This window comes from Macrosteles quadrilineatus, unplaced genomic scaffold (assembly GCF_028750875.1).
Source record: "Macrosteles quadrilineatus isolate MER2022 unplaced genomic scaffold, UCM_ALF_1.0 Scaffold_2__2_contigs__length_208266976, whole genome shotgun sequence".
NCBI lineage: Eukaryota > Metazoa > Arthropoda > Insecta > Hemiptera > Cicadellidae > Macrosteles > Macrosteles quadrilineatus.
In genome coordinates this window covers 110,044,415-110,065,350 of record NW_026542595.1, presented here as the reverse complement: position 1 = coordinate 110,065,350, position 20,936 = coordinate 110,044,415, and the positions used below count along the sequence as shown (strand labels likewise).

The 20,936-nt window shown below is 31.7% G+C and overlaps 1 protein-coding gene across 1 annotated transcript in view; it reads right to left on the bottom strand.

The window, feature by feature from the left end:
• LOC128984776 (uncharacterized) overlaps positions 1–20,936 on the bottom strand; it is a 193,010-nt gene that overhangs the window by 24,897 nt on the left and 147,177 nt on the right. Inside the window, exons 2-6 of the mRNA XM_054404144.1 lie at positions 19,676–19,898; positions 18,605–18,754; positions 9,982–10,079; positions 6,068–6,152; positions 4,509–4,775 (exon numbers count right to left, since the gene is read on the bottom strand). Coding sequence (XP_054260119.1) covers positions 4,509–4,775; positions 6,068–6,152; positions 9,982–10,079; positions 18,605–18,754; positions 19,676–19,867 — 792 coding nt within the window. The 5' untranslated portion in view covers positions 19,868–19,898. The remainder of the gene's footprint in view (positions 1–4,508; positions 4,776–6,067; positions 6,153–9,981; positions 10,080–18,604; positions 18,755–19,675; positions 19,899–20,936) is intronic.

Sequence of the window (20,936 nt, the reverse complement as noted above, 5' to 3'; positions counted from 1 at the left end):
TAAGCAATCTGATTGCAGATATAAAGGTGTTTGTTAATAATGTCAATGGTATTTATTTCGTATTCTATAAAGTAAACAATAAATAAAATATATTGATATATTTATAGTTTGTAGGTAGGCCATACATTCAATCTAATACATAATTACATGAAAATAAACCTTAGATTTCCCACATGCCTCTGTCTTAATCTGATATAGATGCTTAAAATAGATATAACATCCACACACATTAAAAACTAAAAAGTAGAAAATAATTTATAAATATGTGGAGAGTATGAATACTTGTAAGATTTAAAACGAAAAGCGTTGGGTGCATGAAGTTGATAATAATACATTAGTTCAATAGATGAAGGTAATTGTAAATTATCCATTGCATGCACCCCACGTTTTTCGTTTTAAATCTTACAAGTATTTTATACTCTCCACATATTTATAAAATATTTTCTACTTTTTAGTGCGTTTAAAAACGTTTTATAAATTATTAACCGAACATCTTGAAAAACACATTGCAGGCTAACGTTTTTCTAATTTATTTTTTACTATAGTTAAATGTTCTTTTTCATTAAATAAAATTTGGTTACTCACTACCTAGTTCTGGATTTTAATTGAATTAAATTAATCTGTTGGGAATTAAATTTAAATTTGGAAACCTAGGACTTCTTGTATGACTTAAAATGCGGATTATATTAATTTATTCCATGCATTCTCTTTTTTTCTTGATACAGTAAAGTTAAGTTTCTTACTGTACAAATATTTAATGTTTTAACAGCACAGATGCGAGATATAAAAAGAAATATTGGTGACAGATCTCAATGTTACTTCAGTGTTTGTATTTCTATATTTGTTCAAATGTACAAAAAAAATCCAATAAGTTATTTTATTTACTGATGAAAAGTTAAGTTGTCTGGTATTAATAATTCTCAGTTTGGCTATTAAACAGTCTTAAATTTATTTGACTGTAACCTCCTACAGGTGTTAAATAGAAACAGTTCTTACTTTACACAAAATATATATTTCGAACATAGTTGTCATAGTACGAGCTTTGCAATGGGAAGGGCTTTATATGAAACAGTTCCTTTGTTACGTAAAATATTTTCCAACATTAATAATCCTATAAAAGGCATTGCGTCCACGTAGATGAAATTCAGTGAAAATGAACGATCGGAAACAATAAAAAACTTTTAAAACAAACCCTTAAATATTTATAATGTAACGTCAATTATTTACCGTTTGATAAGGCATTTTGAATAATGCACAAATAAATCTATCTTCAAAGTTATAAAAATTACAACAACATTCTTTGTCTTGCTATTATTTGATTCAACTAGTTAGTTATTCTAGTAAGATATTTTAGGTAAAAATTAAAATTAAAGATTTTTCTTATTGTGTGAATTTAGAACGTTTGTAATTAGTTTGATAAGAAGAATTTAAGCTCAAATCTGTTATGCCATGTCACTGTTAAAATATTTTAGAAGCTATATCTTATGATAAGTCTAAACCTAATTTAGCTTAAATCTTGACTATAGTTAATTTGTTTCAGAAACAGGTTGTTTATAAAAAAATTACAGCTTTCCCATCATCATTCCATACTATAAAAGTTTTCTAAAACCCCACATGAAAAAGTGGCTAACCAAGTTTTAATCAGTAGCAGTTTTTAACCAATCACAATCCATTATTAGCACAATTATAATGAACTGATTGGTTTATATTGTTGTTTGGTTAACCACAACAAATAATTGATGAATCTCGTTTGCAACCGCAATGAAAGCTCGTATTAAACCTCAAATTTATTTGCCTCCTAGGTCAACAGATCCCCGTGACACTTGTTTGTAGGGATTCATCAAGGATCGCGTTGATGCCAGTTAAGTGAACACCAAAGAATAACTAAGAGAAAGAATCAGAACTCAGGGAAGAAAATGGTATCCTTATAATATTTCTTATTTTCGTTCATATTTTTTTTCATCCAAACTTGAATTTAGACTTAATTATTTGCAATAATGTAAAACACATAAATCTTAGCCATACACCTTACTGTATTGAGTACCTTGACTTGAAATTATTTCCTAGACTTTGATCGTTAGTTCATAGCTTTTAGGGTAAAAATTAAGGTTTTATGATTGTTAAAATTTGTGAAGTTTTTTTTTACTGTACTTTTACACTTTTTTATTGTGCAATAATGATTAAGACTCTAGTTTGTGCTTATATATCGTTAAAAAATTCAAAAACGTTGTTATTAACAGATTTGATCACTAAATATGCTTAAAAATAATTTTTTATGGATACTTATTCCGTCGGTTTTCTAATTTTTGTCAGTATCTTTAAGCTTTACCATTAACTTAATTAATGACATAACATAGATTATTATACCTAAGACTATTCGTTTTACCATTATCTCTCATAGAACGACGACTTTTGCACACGCACAGGGTTATATTTTTGCAAATTTGTGTAAAAAAATAATAATAATTATAGTTTGAAAGGTTAAAATTAAGGTTTTGGAATATTTTTGGATATAAATTTGTAAATTGTCATGTAGTCCAATGTGTATAAACGGATTATATTGATGGAGGACTTAAGCCACAAAGATACGTTTCGGCTGAAAACTACCTTAATGAATCACAAAACTTTGTTTTCTAGTCCGATCAAGTTGTGATGGCGGTTTCACTGTTCTATATTCAGAACTATAATGAATCCTTATGTGAATCTTTAGCAAATAAGCTTTTCCAAATATTTCCAATTCACTAAAAGAACTATTCACAGGAGGTGACCTTTTTTATTTTTTGAACTCTCTCAGTAAAAGTGTTACTTAATTCTCGAGGAAAAAAGGGTTAGGTTTGCAAATCAGTTAAATAAATTTTTTTAGGAATATGTAATGTTATTAAATCTAAATACTCAAGAACCAATGTCCTTAGTGTTAAAAATCTGCTTTATTAAATTATTATTTGCTAGTGGTATTGTGGTAATTACCTCTATTTTATTTTAAAATCAACAAGCATATTTCTTTCTCTTGAAGTTTTAGTTTGACGAACATTAAATCGTCTTACGTAGAACGAAGATTTGCAACAAGAAAATGATATTCATTCTTTTTCAAAGAGCTTTCTTAAACCTTCAACGACAAAAGAACTTGGTTTCTTAAAATACATATTGTATTCATATTTATTTTTCAGCAGAGTCATTGGATGATTAAGACCAACCACGTTACAGTTTTAATTTTCTTTTTACTGCTGTTTCTAGAAAATTTTAGTATATTGGACGAATAAATATTTTTTATTTGTCCTTAAATAAACATTAAACTTGACACTTCAGACCTAGTTTGTACTGGAGATGGACACAGGTCATGCTGCTCTAGTGCTGGAAAGACAACATAAAGTTAAAAAAACACCCGTTTGTATTTGTTGTTGTTTAATTTAGCCAGCTCATTGTAGTTTGTAATGTATGACTCCATTTAATTTGTGAATAAATGTAAAAAATCCTGAACACCTTTTTGTTAGGATTTTACTAGTGCTAAATTTGTGAACCATGATCGAAATATAATATAATCGTTCCTGTAGAATGTGGTTGTTACTACGTTTTTCTCAATTTTACGGTAATTTCGTTGCCGTTGTCTACCCTTTTAATCTTTTTGATATTATTTGTCGAAGGTACTGTTTAGAAATACTCAAATTATTCATCTGCTTTTTAAGCCTAAGCTTTTTCAGGCTCTGCATTTTCTAGCCTCAGTTTCTTCAGGCTCTGCATTTTAAGGCTCTGTATTTTCAGTCCCTGCATTTTTAGCATCCGCCTTTTCAGCATCTGCGTTTTTAGCATCTGCTTTTTCAACCTAGGCATCTTCAGACTCTGAATGTTCAACCTCAGTATCTTCAGGCTCTACATTTTCAGCATCTGCATTTTCAGCCTTTGCAATCTGCTTTTCAGCATCAGCTTTTTCAACATTTGCTTTTTCGGCATTCGCTTTATCAGCCTAAGCTTCTTCAGGCTCTGCATTTTCAGCCTTTGAATTTTTAGCATCTGCGTTTTCAACTTCTGCCTTTTCAGCCTATGCATTTTAAGCATCTGCTTTTCAGCATCAGCCTTTTCAACATCTGCTTTTTCGGCATCGCCTTTTTCGGCATTCGCTTTATCAGCCTAAGCTTCTTCAGGCTCTGCATTTTCAGCCTTTGAATTTTTGGCATCTGCGTTTTCAACTTCTGCCTTTTCAGCCTATGCATTTTAAGCATCTGCTTTTCAGCATCAGCTTTTTCAACATCTGCTTTTTCAACATCTGCTTTTTCGGCATCGCCTTTTTCGGCATTCGCTTTATCAGCCTAAGCTTCTTCAGGCTCTGCATTTTCAGCCTTTGAATTTTTAGCATCTGCGTTTTCAACTTCTGCCTTTTCAGCCTCTGCATTTTTAGCATCTGCATTTCCAGCCAATGTCTTTTCATCAGTCTCTACATATTTAACAAATTTTTCCCATCGATTTAGACAGAATTTGCTTTGGAGTGTTTTAAAAAGAAAACAATTACTTACGTGCAGAGGATGCAGAATGAAGTCTGATCGCTCGTTGAAGTCCGCTGAAGCTCCTTGCTGCTTGAACCTCCTGCTGAACCTGATGAGATTGCGGGTGATCATGGTGTTCATGACGATGATCAGAGCCAGCGGGACGATCAAGGTAAGGAAGGAGTCGATGATGTTGATCACTCTCATAGTCTCGTGGTAACCTTCCCTCAGATCACACACTCCTTGGCCGTTGATCCCGGCGGTCACAAAACTGTACGAATGAGTCAGTAGTGCTACCTGTACAAGAAAATAATAATTGAAAAAAATGTTTTAGATTTCTTATGGCTATTACTGGACCATGTTTTTCCATACGGTGAAGATTCTTCTCGCTACAACGACATATTTTGTTTATAAATTAAAATATAGCTGGGTAGATAAAGCTGGGTTTTCCTAGGCGCGGAAGCGGAGAGCGGAATTTAAATTTTCATGGCATTCCGCTCTGCTTCTAGGAAAACAGTAACATTATAAACAGTAATATTTGGCTGGGTAGCTGAGTGGTTATAGTGCTCGCCTGGTAATCAAAAGGTCGCCGGTTCGATCCTGAGAAAAGTCAGTAGCTTTTTGATGGTTCGAAACTGGACCCAGCTGTTCCTGATCATTGGGCTTTAAATAAACGATCCTGACTAATGAAACCGCTGATCTTAGTCAGTAACAAAGCTACACAGGTCATCACACACCATTCTACACTCATCCTTCACTCATATTTGGGTTAAAATACGTACCTAGGTGGCGTCCCCATCTCAATGATTGATTGATTGATAATTGATAATTGATAATTAAATTGCCTAAGACAAGTGGAGTCCGCTCTCCGCGTTCCTCTCTCCGCTCGCCGATTCCGCGCCTAGGAAAACCCGGCTTAAGTGACTCTAGTTCATAGAAGGTTGCACAGAAGGCTTGACTGGATCGGTTCTAAAATTATAAGTTTCAAATGGTTTGGACTAAACTGTCCTTGATCATCACGCATTTAATAAATGGCCCACGCTAAAGAAATTACTGGTCTTGGCCAGTTATTAGTAGAAGTTAATCATCCAATCCATAGTTCCTAGGACAAAAGTCTGTCTCTAACCACTATACTCTGTATGATAGAACTTGTCTTCTGATCCTCCATCTACCTGGAATGACTCGGGCCCTTAACCATTTCTAGGTGAACCTAGGATTAGAAGACGAATTCTATCATTAAGAGTATATATCTCTCAACGTTGAAGGTAAAATAATCAGTCATTAATAATAGACTTAGTAAGCGTTTCTCAGCCATATAAATTCTGCTTTGCAGTTAAAGTAGTTTTGATATTTTCTAAACACAAGTGGGACTAAAACATTATGAAAATTACTTAATTTCTGAAATTACTAAACATGTCATAAGGGATAGTTGTGAAAATGTTAAGTTATGAAAAGATGGTATGCAGGGCATGACGTTGGATTTATTGTTTGACACCAGGTATTAATGTGCGTTTCACTCAGGAGGTATTCGTTCTATTTTTTTTTATTGAGTTTTAACCATCAATAATGTTCAAGTTAGTCTTACTTACCAGAGTCAGAGAGAATACAACAGTCTTGGCCCGCGCGACGGTACACATGTGAGGTCGATGTAGGGGATACTGCACTGCGATGAACCTGGCATCATAAATACGTGTTAAATTCTTGTAAAATCTAAAGTTTTTGTAATTATTCTTTGGAGTGCACCAGTCTTTTGATACATAGAGACATCCCAAATGGACAGGCTGTTTCCAGTTTCTTACTCAAGAGAAAAACAATTGAATAAGTTTCTTTTTTAGGAATAAATTCAGTAACGTATATTTTTAATAACCTAGACATTTGTTAGGTCAATAGGTCAAATTCTGAGTTTGTAAATGATATGGTCTGTTAAAATTAAATTAAATATTAACTTTGTTAAAATTGTCAAATTGACATAACTTTTCCAATCTCTAATAATGGTACACAACTTTTTGCTTATATATAATTATTTTGTATTTTTATCCGCCGTCGATTAACTTGCTCTCACCATAATTTGACAATGAAGGTTTAAAAACTAAGTTTACAGTTTGACTACCCATGTGATAACACTGTACTTCGTTGCTAGTCTTAGTTTTCAACTGATACTACTCTTGTTTCTGGTAATTTGATATTTCAACCGCTCCAACTGAGTTCTCAATAAATGTCACAAGACTCACAACTGACGATTTAGTTGGATGAGAAAATACCTTCCCCATTAAAATTATAGTTGCCAAAAGCATTGACTGAACAAAAGCCTGCTTTAAAACCTTGATACTAAAATGTTTTATATTGTTTATTTTAATTAAGACCATGTTAAATAGTTGTAAGTTTAGTTTTATCCTTTGTTATAATTATTACTGTTGAATTTTCCCTTTGGTATATTAAACTGTTGAATTTTATTAGTATTTTATAAAAATAGTCTTTTTTGTTAACGATTTTCAAACGTATTTAACATAAAGGAAAGAGACGACTTTTATAAGGACAATTTGATTTATTACGAAGCTCCTGTACATTCAACCTGTAATGTTCTGTACCTTTTGTGCCAACAAATATCCTTCATAATACCTTTCTCAAGTCAAACACGCGGAATTTCATGCCCTTAGTGAGCACGCTAGAGAGAAAAAATATTTAAGTATTCTCAACGGTTCAATGTTAATTATTTCAGATGATATATATTTACTTGTTAGTCCAGTTTTTTCAAAGTATTCAGAGTTATTTATTCTTCTTCGTTTCTATTTAAATTTTTCCTGCAACACTTTGACACATCTTCTTGAATAATTTATTTATTTCCTTCGAGGTTTAAACTTTTTTCTTTTTAGATACTTAATATAACTTAAGATAATTTTTACTGTACTATTACTTATATCCATAATATTTATTTTTAATACTTTTCCGTGTACTATGTGCTATTTTATTACTAACCTTTTTAATTCATAACATAATAATATTTCATAATCTACCCTTGACCCCTTTATGCAAATAAGGAATATTATTGTCCATTGAATACCTTTCTGTTACTTAATTATATTTAATTTAATTTTTACTTATAATGATATTTTATGATGTTTACAAAATTACTTTGTATATTAAATTAGCCCACATTGGTTGATGATTGTTAGTAAAGATCCATTTATTTCTTCGTCCTAATATTATTATGAGGCAAGGACTAGCTAAAATCTAGTCTATTATTTATATTATTTGAAATAAATTAGTTTTATATGTTTTGGGTCACGATATAATATTTATTACAGAAATTAAAAAGTATTAATTGACTTAACTACAATGTTATAAGATGTATGTGCTTCAGAAGTGGATTCTATGCCTAAGTGACATGAATTAATTTCTTTCAATACTTTATAATTGGGATGACAGATTATTTTAGACCCTTCTAGTCTTAGGAGGGGTGATCGTGCTGGTTCGAATAATTCTCGTATATTATAAATTAAAAAGACATTTTAAAGTTGATTGTTGTCAAGTGCAATGATGCAGTCCAACAATATGCAAGGGAAATGCTAAAAGGGTTCACTGAAGTGAAGAATTAGATTTATAATGAAAATTCAGTCTTTATATTTTTATATCAGTCTTATATTTTTTGGCGAATTTAAAAACAAACTCTGAAAGTGAATTTAAATGTGGGAAGAATATCATATAAAATTGTGTTAACACTGTCAGAAGCTGGAAGGAACGGGGAGAGGCAAAGGCTGGATAAATGGTTCACTTGTCCATTGTTTTGTAGTACAGCTGGTAAAGTTCACACGAAGTAACACTTTCCACAGTTATTTAGAATATCTTAAGACTAATATTGAAAAGGGATACTATATTATGTATAATGCTATTGAAACTTGCTTACAATAATATAATTATTTTAAATGCGTTATAATTTATTTTAATTATTGACAAATAATTGAAAAATATGGTGAGAATTGAATATTACGTTGTAAAACAAAAGGGATATTTTTGCGAGGAGATGTGATATTGTTTAACATTAAACAAATTGAAAGAACACATTTCAAAGGGAGATACGTTTTAAATGACTTGTAACATATTATTACAAGGTAATAACAAACATTGATGGAGAAAATATACAAAATCATAAGGAAATTTAATATTAATGGTGAATGAATTGTATGTAATGCTACATATGATCTTGGCCATTTGACCTTTTATCAGCACCTTTATACAACACCTTTGTTATTGTGTTATCTTTTACTTTTCTTAATTATGTGTTTCTAATATTTGTCCGTTTGTTGTATTATCCAATATTAATTACCTCTTCCATACCATAATTTTCTCTGTTCTTTTCTGTTTGCCTGTTCTTTACCTGACTTTTGGTAATCTAGTTAATGTCAGTACTTAACCTACTTCTTCACGTTATTAACCTTTCCAATATTATTCTTAAGATTTTATTTTTATTCTTAATTTATTTGTTCTATATTGTATACTCCACTATTTCTAACCACGTCTGAAATCTTCTAACATAAAGAAAAATTGAAATATAGTAAAAACCCAATTTTTAGCTTTATAAAATATTTTAAATCGGAAAATAAATTAAGGAGGACGTAGACAAACAAATATAAACCTAACCTTTTTTTATTTCAAATCTACTACACAACAGCTAACTTCTTCAGTCATTTTACTATCTTCTATAATATCTTTATACCACCATTTATACTACTACAGTTTACGAAAATAGATTTAAATAGGCTACCTTTTTATAAAATGCAAACTGAGTAGGTAAGTAAATGACTCAGTCTTTTTGGTATAGATCTTGATCTTTGAAAATTAACAGGGTGTTGCATTATAATTTTTTTCCTTTGGTATTAAGTTTTGATCGCTATTAATATTGCAGTTTGTCCATGGCTCTCTTCGTATAAATTTTCCCTTATACAGTTATACTGTACTCACGAGATTGTAAATGAAATATGTATAAACAAAATGGTAAGTGGTGATCGATTTCGAACATTGGCGAACATTTGCCTATTCGGTCTTATGATGATTGGATTGTCCAATCGATATTTATCACCACTTACCGTCCTTAAAATGTATAAAATATTATATGCATATTTAATTCAAGTGTTATTAGACGTATGCATATTTAATTTTTTATTGTTGACTCCAAAACGGAACTTATTTATGTTTATTGCCTACATAACGATTACTAACCTCTTTTATCTAGTACTGAACATATTTTCGTTTATTGCTTACTTTACTGTCATAACATTACCCTCTTCAATACTAAAACTTTACTAATCAGTCTAAAGTCTATGTAATATAAACTTTACCATAACTAAACCTTTTTACTGTATTTTCACTTTTAGTACACCGAGTAAATACGCAAGATAGGTTATAATTTAATACTATTTTAATATTGTATTTGTATATCAAATAGTGGCCCTAATCACTATAATATGCATGATTTATACTAATATAATATAGTATTAATACTAACCTTTCGACTGTGAACGCCACTATTAGCCAGACGCTGAGGAAACTGCAAACGCTGCTGAGATACACAAGGCCTTGGCACCAACCATCTTTGTTGAATACCTGCACCAAATAAACTCATATCTTTAATCAGAATAATGTTAAAGTTCTTTTGTTACTACGCAATTAGTTTTTAGCGAACTTCTTTGCGCTGAAACTGAATGCATTTTTTACTACGTAGACATAATAAATACAAACACAATATAAGTCAAAATGCGACGTTATATCAAGCGTTTTTATCTGATATACAAGAAACAAAAAGAAAAACAAACATTGAAACTGTTAGTGTGTATTGAAAAGAATTGATTACAAAAAATATACGTCTAACTATAATACTCGTAGTTAAGATAAATCGTTTAATGGAATTCAATTTGTAGCAGCTAAGCTATTTTAGTCAAAGGGAACATTGTGGTTATCCGATAACCATGAAAATACACAACAACTCCAAAAAGTTTATTACAAAGACAATATCATACCCCTTCCCCCCAAAGAACAAAGATAATACGTTTTTAGGAATCGAATTTATAACATACAAAGTTCCATCAAAGGGAAACTTTCAAAGGAATTGTATATTTTTATTCGGCACCTCTATGTTGTAGAAAACTGACTTTAGTGTTCACCTGTGATATCAAGTATGTTCTATGTGTAAAATAATGAATACACTTAATTACGAAATACAATTTTTAATATGTTAAGCCTCTGGATCACGTTTCGTGACTTATCTTTTTCCGGCTACACCACGCATTCTACCGTTACCGTATCAGTATTAAAATTGGCAAATTTTTTAAAATATGTAATGTTTTCGTTTTTCGTGTGTTTAACGACTCTTCCCAGTTATGAAGAGGATTTGACTGGATTATCTTTTAACTGGATTGACTGTCAAACCTGAGTCGCTGACCTAAACTAGGACCACAGACAGTGCTACAGGTATTTAACCTTTTATTATTACATTTTTTACTTTATTTAAAAATTATGTTTTAGTATAATTTAATCTATATCCCTACTACATAAAGACTTGATAGAGACTAAATCAGTCAAAGAGTAAATTATAGCGTTCTCAAACACGTGTGGAAAAAAGTAAAATTCCTTCTTTGATGAAAATTAATTTTCATGGAACGCGTGTCAGAAATGTCAAGTTAGTAGGCTGCTAACAAGCGCTTTCAAAGGGAAACTTTGCATATTTGTCCTCGAGACATCAGATGGATTTTTACTTAGGTAATTTGAGATTTAAATACCCCCGCCGCAGCAAACCTGCCGACTAAGCGAATTTCCATTTGTCTGAATTGATTTTCAGTTAAATATATTTTAATAACATTAGGTTTAACGAGTACCTAGGTTTGCTGCTACAAGGAAACTAATAAAGTGTGTTTTTGAGTAAAATATTGATAGCGTAGTACAAAATAAATAAATTTGCCAAGTTTGATCAAAATATATCCATTAACAAGCAAACTACAACATATGACAATATTCCCCATAAGAATAACATGGGAATTTTAAATTTACAATTTTTTAAATTTTCTCCGTTACTAATAATCGAACAAAAATTCTTTTATATACTAAATTATTTGTTTTTTAAGCTCTTTAAAAAGGTCTATAAAGAAATTGGGAAATTTTGTGTTTTGAGGGTCAAAAGTGAGAAAAACCAATTTTTACCCCATAAAACCCCCCGTAAAGCCCCGTTCCCATGGTCCGATCATGCTGGTTCGCGAACTCATTCAAGTTTATCCCGCTTTACACCTTTAAACCAAATTTCATCAAAATCGGACAAAAATTACTCAACTTATCGCGTTCACGGACGTTTATATATATATATATATATATATAAGTCTATATATATATATACATATATAAAAATTTGAACGAATAGTGTTTTTGGCCTCTGGGGACATCAAAATGAAAAAGTAAATCGGTCCCGGGTCTAGGTCTTACCGTGCCAGCTACGGTAATAGCTACTTCCCTATAGGGAAATTCGCTAAAAGCTACAATCTATTTAAATGACTAGCTTTGACATTAAATGAGCCCTTTCATGTACTGAAGTAACACGTCACTAAACCTTTACTTGTAGTAACATTGTTTTAAAATTGCTTTAATTTTTGTTCAAGGAATAATATATTATCTTCGTCCCACCTCCAAGAAAAATTTAATCCAGTTTTTGAGGATAGGTGTACAAGACAGAAATAAGTGGTTTAAGTAACTAGTTTTTTTCACAACTTCAGAAAAAAATTATATTTATAACCGAAATGAATTCACAATTCAATTATCTCAAACTGTGGAAAAGAAAATGTATCCTCAGGTTGTTGTATTAGGGAGCCTGAAAAAAATCTATTTCTTATCACAATCATCCTTTCTTAGAGTTATGTTTGGGGTCATTGCTCCAAGGTAAGTTGAAAAAGCTCGGTTTAATAAATTAAGGATAATATTTTTTGCATATTTGTAATTAAAAGGTTGAAAATATAATATTATTGGTTTAAATTGTCCTCTTAAACTTAAACTTAAATAAAACAGTAAGTAAGTTCTTTAACACTTTAAAATATCTACAAAGCTTTTCTAGGAAAATATTAACCGTTTAGGAAATATACTTCCTTTTGTGTGTTATGAAGCATTATCATTATTTTACCGAACATACGTTGGATCCGGGCTTTTAATTGAATTAAGAGTTCAAGAATCCCACCAATATCGCTAATATTGTCAGGACCCTGTGGCAGATAACTAACTTAATTAACTCTGACAAGTATAACGACGAAGAGCAAGTGATAGATTGTCACTTTTCTTGATAAAATAAGATCAATTATTTCGAGCAATATACTTCCTTGTGAGGTTGAAAACCTTTTTGGAAAATTCAATATTCTTTCCATAAATATTCTTTTCTAAAATCTTTGGTTTTAGCCAGGCTGTTATTTATCTAACTTAATTAAATAACTAAATTTTTGAGGATTCTACCGAACGTAATAAAATAACGAAATGTTTGAGAATTCTACTTAACGTAATAAAATAACTAAATGTTTGGGAATTCTACCTAACGTAATAAAATAACTATATGTTTCAGAATTCTGCCTAACGTAATAAAAAGCTATAGGTTTGAGAATTCTGCCTAACGTAATAAAATAACGAAATGTTTGAGAATTCTACCTAACGTTATAAATTAACTAAATGTTTGGGAATTCTACCTATATTATATATTGTTGTTAATTTTGTAACTAAGCTATTGTGGTAATGGTGACGGGCTTGACGTCCCAACCACAGGTTGCTCCAATTACCAAATATGTTTGTTTCCCGCACAGGTTCTGTAACCTCAGGGCTTTATTGTTCGATAACATTATAATTAGTTAGATTTATGTTGTGAGTATTTGTGTTTTTTGTTTATATTAGCATAAATACAATAACATGTAATACTTATGTGCAACCTTAGTTTATAAAGATGTATTGTATTGTACCTATTGTATTTGAAAAGAGCAATAAAGAATTTTTCAATTCAAATGTTTAAGAATTCGCGATCTTATAAATTAATAAATTAATCTTATAAATTACGATGTATTACTTTGTCAATCTGGCTAAGGATGAAAAAATAATGGGCTAAGACGTGTAATTTCCTTAACTAAGTCCTTGCCAAACAGACAGCAAAGAGAGAACGCCAAACGATTTACCAATCAACTATCCAGAGAACACATTGTATGGATATCAATCTTGAAGTTCGCCGGTTCAATGCCAAGTAAAGTCGGTTCTGGATCAAAAAATAATGTCTTAGAACTGTTAAATGAGCTATCTAACAGACCGAATAAGAATATTATAACAAAAACCTAAAGAAACCCAACGGCAAAGAAAATAAAACAAAAAGTGTCACAACAAGTGTCTCATGTGATGTCATTTGGCAGCAAAAAAGGATCTGTTAAAATAAATGATCGTCGTTAAATGACATTGAAAACAACTACAGAGTTATTATTTATGGCAGACAATGAATCAGTGTCAAAATTGACATCGACATCTCTTTCAGTGATTAGTGATTCATGTCTGTTTAGTAATCACAAATTGTTCATGCACTTCGTGTAAAGTAGAATTTTCTTGTTGAATGAACACTCATCCTTTTTGATCTTCTAAGTGAAATACTAATTAAGTTAATCTTACACCACTATTAATTAGTTTTACAAGCTGCATAAAGGTTAAGCGCTAAACTTCCCAAAGTTTTCCTGGTTGCCTTAAGCTTGAACATTGATAATGCACTTCAATCTCAAGGAATGTTTAAATGAGATTAACATTCATCACTATACTGGCTTTAATACAGTTTACTTCTCGTAAGCTATTTTGGGTTCTAGACTGCATAACCTTGCGAGTCAAGTTATGCTTCAATAATCTTATAAATTTGATTAAATCAAACTTAATGTAGATTTCTTTAAAAATGTTGCTGTAAAAGACTGAGAGGAAAAAAAACTTAAAGCGTTAAATTTTTTAAATTCAATTATCAATTATCAATTAGTTAAGATGGGGACGCCACTATGTGCGTATTTTAACCCAAATATGAGTGAAGGATGAGTGTAGGATGAGTAGCGCGATCTTGTAGTCTTGTTAGTGACTAAGGCCGACATGTTCCTTAGACACAGCTGTTAATTAATAGCCCATACAGCTAATGGCAACTAAGGGACCTACAGTTTATAGTGGAATCCGAACCACATATTTCCTTGTAATTTACGAATTGGTCTAATTATCAGGATAGTACTGCGGATAGTCGTAGTACTCACTAGTGCGGACGTTAATCCACACCAGGGAGCATCGCATCCACAGTGCATCCCTATAAATATCCACAATTCGTGACCTCCTAGTAGCTGGATTACAGGACGACGCCACCCGTCCCAGTCGTGATAATGTGAATCCAAAATCTTTTCCTATAGAATTTGTTAAATCGTTTTACAACTAATCCCAAACTTATATCAGACTAGATGTTTTAATAAATATCTTGGTAAAACAGGCTGGATGTAATAATGTAATATTTACAAGCTAAGTCATATTGTGATGCTGAAAACAATATATCTGTTTAGCTGAAGGGCCCTTACACTTGTTTTACAAGCTATTGTTCATGGTTTACACAACATGTTTGTAATACATTTTACTTCGAACTACACACTTTGAAAAGCTTGTTTCAGACTCCAATAAAACCACAAAGGATTAATTGTGTTAAAATAACAAATCGTCTAAAAAAAACACATCTGAGTGCTGTGAAAAAACGTACGTTTTATCGAATGTTCAAGAATAATGTGGTCTTTTAACTGTGTTTTTTTTTACAATTCATATTTCTGATGTCATGTACTATCAATGAATTTACTTATTCACAAAGTTAAATTTTTACCTCAAGCATTTGTTACAAGGTAAACTGTTATTCATTAATATAAGTACTCATTAATTTAAATGAAAAGACATGTCAAAAATGTGATGGTATAAGATTATAACAAGCTTTATCAGTCAAAGGAAGAAGTTTTTATAAATTGTTATGATTGGAATCTGAGAGTTCAAAAAAGGTTATTTTAGCTCTAATAGCTTTGTGTTCTTGGAATCCAAAATGTAACATAAGTAGGTTGTAAATTACCTTCTTATTTCTCCAGTGCTTAAGTTACGCATCAAATAGCCTTTAGCTGTTGAACAATCTTACTAATATTTATAAATGTGAATGTTTGTGTATTTGTTTGTTTGTTTGTGTGTTTGAAGTTCAATCACGCATAAACCACTGGACGGATTGCTCTGAAATTTGGCATGATGATAGCTTACATTCCCTATTAACATATATGCATATTCTTATCTCAAAAATCCTTTCGGGCTCCGCCCCAGTGGGTCTGTGATTCCCCATGTTAACCTTATGAGTATTCATATTTAAAGGGAATTAAAGAATTTAGTCAGCTGTTTCAACTAAAAAAGTTGGTTCAGTGATATGGAAAAGCATTAAAAAGTTATAAGATTTACCTACAGGGTGCAGCACTATATTTTTTTGCATTTATGAAAACAGCTAATTTGAACTAAGCAGCAACAAAAAACTGTGATTCGCAATGAGAACTGTCAAAGTAGGATTGTTTACAGTTATGTTTATGTTTTCATTTAATGAATAATTTGTGATATTTTGCGAATTGTTGATAATTAATTTTTCTCTATTGTTTAGGTGAAGTGGTAGAACATTATGGCTATGGTAGATGTGTAATACTATAGAATACTGTAAATTAAAAAAAAAACAAATACTATCAAACTGTGTCCTCCCTTATTGCAAACGCAAAGCTTGAGTATAACTGCAATAAGCATTTTATACTTATATTCCAACCCCGTACGAAGGACGGGTATTCTGCTAGTCATTTATGAATTACTGTTGCAATTTATCTCTAGATAAAAGCATTTTCCCCCCATTTCCTCTTAGATTATGAGAAATGAAAATTATGTATTTAAACAACTTTTGTATCCGTAACTACAGTTATAATATATCTATGGACAAAATTTATTTTTATTATTTGATTTTGTTTATTTTGTTGTGTCATGACCTATTTTTACAGATTTTTATTTTAAGCGATATTAAAAATATGTTTGCGCACGTTTGTAAATTGATACTCTACCAAGCTTCGTGCTTAACAAAGTTTGCTTTAGACTTAATACCAACGGATTTCTCGTCTCTAAATACAACACGTTTTCTAAACAACTTGCACAATGCTTTATTTAACAATTCTATAAGTAGGATTTGGTAGTTTTTCGTTCAAGTTTAACCTCCTATCTAGTCTTATTAAAATTACTAGAGAATATATTTTAATAACGAATTGACTAAACCAATATACGATTTTGGAATCACACTATTTAAAATAAAAACATTAATTCTTTTGGTAGATATACCTCTTCGTCTTTTACAGCAACAGTTCTTACGCAATCTACCTTAATTCAAATTTAATCAAATTTACATAAACGATTATCCAAGCACAGCTTGACTTGCAAATGTATCCAATCTTGAACCCAAAGTAACGAACGAGAAGTAGATTGTGTTATTTAGTCGGAATACCAATGGGTATTAATCTTATTATCACAGTCCTTGAGTTTGGAAAGCACTATCAAAGTTCACGATACAGCAACCAGAAACACATTAGGAAGTTCGATGCTTAACCGCAACTTGAAAAGTACTTTAAAGTGTTAGGTTATAATAAGTTTAATCCTTAAAAGATTTACAAGATTGGATGATCCTTAGTACGTAACGAGAATGCTCAACTTTCCGAAAATTGTATGAAACATTCTTGGTATATTTATTGTATTTTATTTAACATTAGAAGATATCAATATGGCAATTTCGACATTGATTCATATTCTGACATCAATCAATTTAGTTTGTCGGGATTTTCAATTACATTTAACAATGTTTATTCTTTTGTAAGTCTTTTGATAGATTTGTTTTGTTAAATGACATGTTGGGGGGGGGGGGTGTTTGCAGTTTTAATTATTGTCCACTCATTGTGACAATTTTGTTTTGTATTTAATTTGCCGTTGAAACTTTTATACATATATTTATTTGGTTATTTGTTTGATAGCTCATTGACATTCTAAGACTCATTGTTTTTTCATCCAGAATCGACTTTACTTGGCATTGAACCAGTGACCTTCAAGATTGACTCTGATACTTGGACAATATGTTCTCTGGGTAGTTGATTGGTAATTTGTGTGGGCTTCACTCGCCTTTGATGTCTTCTGTAGGTTTAATTACGGAAATTACCCATCTCATCCAGTGTGACAGTTAAAAATAATTCATCGTAGTTTATTAAGATAAACAATCTATCAATGTCATATCTGCCAGAGGTATAATGTTTTCCCTTAATTTTTGGGCTCCTGATGATATCGAAATGTTTTATAGATTTGCTGAATATTTAATTTCATAATTTTATAAAGTAGTGTTGATTAACAGCCTAACAAAATTTAATGATTCCAAAAAAAATCAATGTAAATAAAATTGCATTTTTTCAAATAGGAATAGGGATATTTTCGTAAGTTTTCCGTTTTTTTCTTAAGAGCCTTCATATAATATTTAAGGCTCTTAAGGAATTTTGTACTGTTTTATAACACAAATTTATTATCTTTCAGCATCATGAGTTGTGTGGTTAGTGCTTAGTATTGATCCAATAGATCTTCATTTTCACCTTTTTACTTGAAAACATGCGAAAAGATGTTAAATACCGGCCTTTTTTTATTATCACTTGAAGCAACACTTCCATACGTAGCCTTCAGAAAAGATTATTCCGATTCGTACTGTATTCTTTATAAATTCTATGTTTTGGAGCCAACACAATCCGAGGATATTTTCGTCAATAAAAATATATTCGGTGTAGGGAAAATTTTAAATTATTTATTTATTTTTTACAGCACGCTCATTGTCTAACACATCATAGTATTTTCTAATCCAAGGCCGTGGTGTTGTTGTGTGGCAACATCGCACTGCCGGCCTAATGCCATGGTGATATAAGTAATAAAACTGTAAACATTGCGCTATCGCTCCACCATGAGTAGAGCCGTTTCAGTAGGCCGGGGCTGCGGCGTTGCCACTTTTCTCCCCCCGCGGCCTTGTATTGGAGTAGGCTATAGCTAAATACCTGGACTCCCAAGTTGTTGTTTAGCCACACCATCGCCAGGGTCGCCAAGAAACCGAAGTCAGCTGTGGCTAAAGCTGCCAAGTAGTAGCTGGAACTCCGCATCTTCAGATGAGTGTTGAGAAACACCACACACGACAGCAGGTTGCCCACCTGCACATGTTGATATCAATCAATCAATCAATAAAACTAATCAATCAATGGATCAAACAAACCAAACTAATCAAATTAATCAATCAAATCAATCAAAAATAAAGTAGGTCATCGTCTTAGTTAGCAGTTAGTTTTGTATTTTCTTTATTTACCAACTTTTTATCTTTTGCTGACAATCCTTTTTGTAGCATGGACTGCAAAACGCCAGGACTACAATACTGTTTGTGCAATAATTATGTTTAGATTCAATCCAATTAGTTAATCGATCCCATGAAATGATCAGCGACGTACATTTAGTTACGTATTTTAAACTGAATTTTCATGCTGGGTAAGTGTATAATATAACGAGATGACCTGATTTGCTTCGGTAATGATTAAGATCAGCTGATCCATGGCCAGGGACATTTTTAAAACCTAATCAAGAAAAGCTGCAATATTGAGCTATCATTAAGCTACTGGCATTTCTTAGGATTAAACCGGTTAAAGAATACTTTGGGATTAAGCTGGTTATGTAAAAGTAATTTAGTTTTACCTTATTATACTCGTAATTAATTGTCTTTGTGCTAGTAAATGACCAATTATTAATTAATAACACAATAGGCAACATTGTCCTAAAATGTGCAATTATTCATCTGTTATTGTTTTCAACGATCTTTTATTATATCATTTTAGGCTTGTACATGTTGTTTATAAGAACCTAGAGTTCAAAATTACACTTTCCTTCAAATTCTGCTTACGGTTTCACCACGAATAATAGATCAGAAGCAGTTAAGATCGTATAAATAACAAAATTACACATCACCTAATATTACAAATTACCTTATAGATCACATGCAATGAAATACAGGATTTGGAATTTCCTCAAAACTTATATTATTTCACAATTTAATTGATTTGTTCATATATCTCTTGTGTGCTCACCAGGCCTATCAGGATGATTGAAGGTATGTAGTAGAGGTGGAAGAGATCTAGAAGGTCCAGTAGAGGGAAGCACTCGTCAGGCACCAAGTCGTGCTCGTAGTGGCGTCGCAACCACTGTAGGATCGCCGAGTGATTCCAGGAGCTGTTGAAGTGGGAGTAGTTCAACTCTAGGAAATGTTCGTAGTCCTCCATCTTACGGGACCAACATCTTAACGTTGTATGTCTGTAAAATACAAAATAATTATACTAACTGGACAATATTCTTTAATACTTTTACTTTTTTATTCTTTTCACTGAAATGGTGACCATACTAAGGTAGGTACTTTAAGCCAATTATGAATAAAGATGAGTGTAGGATGAGTGGCGCGATTTTTTAGTCTTGTTAGTGACTAAGGCCGCCATGTTAGACAGGACTGTTTATTAATAGCCCATACTAACAATGCCAACTAAGAGACCTACAGTTCTTGTGGAAACCGAAATTTTTGCGATGTAATTTATGAACTAGTTAGTCTAATTACTCGTATTACGATAGTACTGCGGAGAGTCGTAGTTCGGGCATCTAGTGCAGGCATTAATCCACACCAGGGAGTTATTAGAACAGCAACCGTATGGATTATAAACATAAAAAATGACATCATTGGCCCGGAAGTAAACGCGTTCTTATAATGATTTAGGTAAATGAAACTGTCAAAAATCATCTGAACAAAATGTTAAGGTTATTGGTTATTTGGTTATAATTTGTTATTTGACATTCAGGCCAGTGACGTAATTTGTTTACGTTTATGATCCATACATATTCTGTTACTAGCTGTTGTACCCGTACTTTGCAACGGGAAGAGAACACAAAATTGAAACATTTTGGTCTTTACATCTTTTGATAAAATAGTTACACATAAGCCTTTTAAAAAACCTTTATGGCCTTTATAGGATAGATGTCATAAATGTAAAAAAATAATAGTACTGCACCCTGTTGGTAAGCCTTGAAACTTTTTAATGCAATATCATAGAACCAACTTTTATACCTAGTTGAAACAGCTGACACAATTCTTTTATTTTTTTAAATATGATTATAGATAAGGTTAACATGGGAAACTTCAGAGCCACTGGGGTGGAGCCCGAAAGGACTTTTGAGATAAGAATGCGTCTATATGTTAATTGGGAATGTGAGCTATCATCATACCAAATTTCAGCCCAATTCCGACCAGTATTTTTCGCGTTTACTTGTCACAAACATACATCCATTCATCCATACATCCAAACT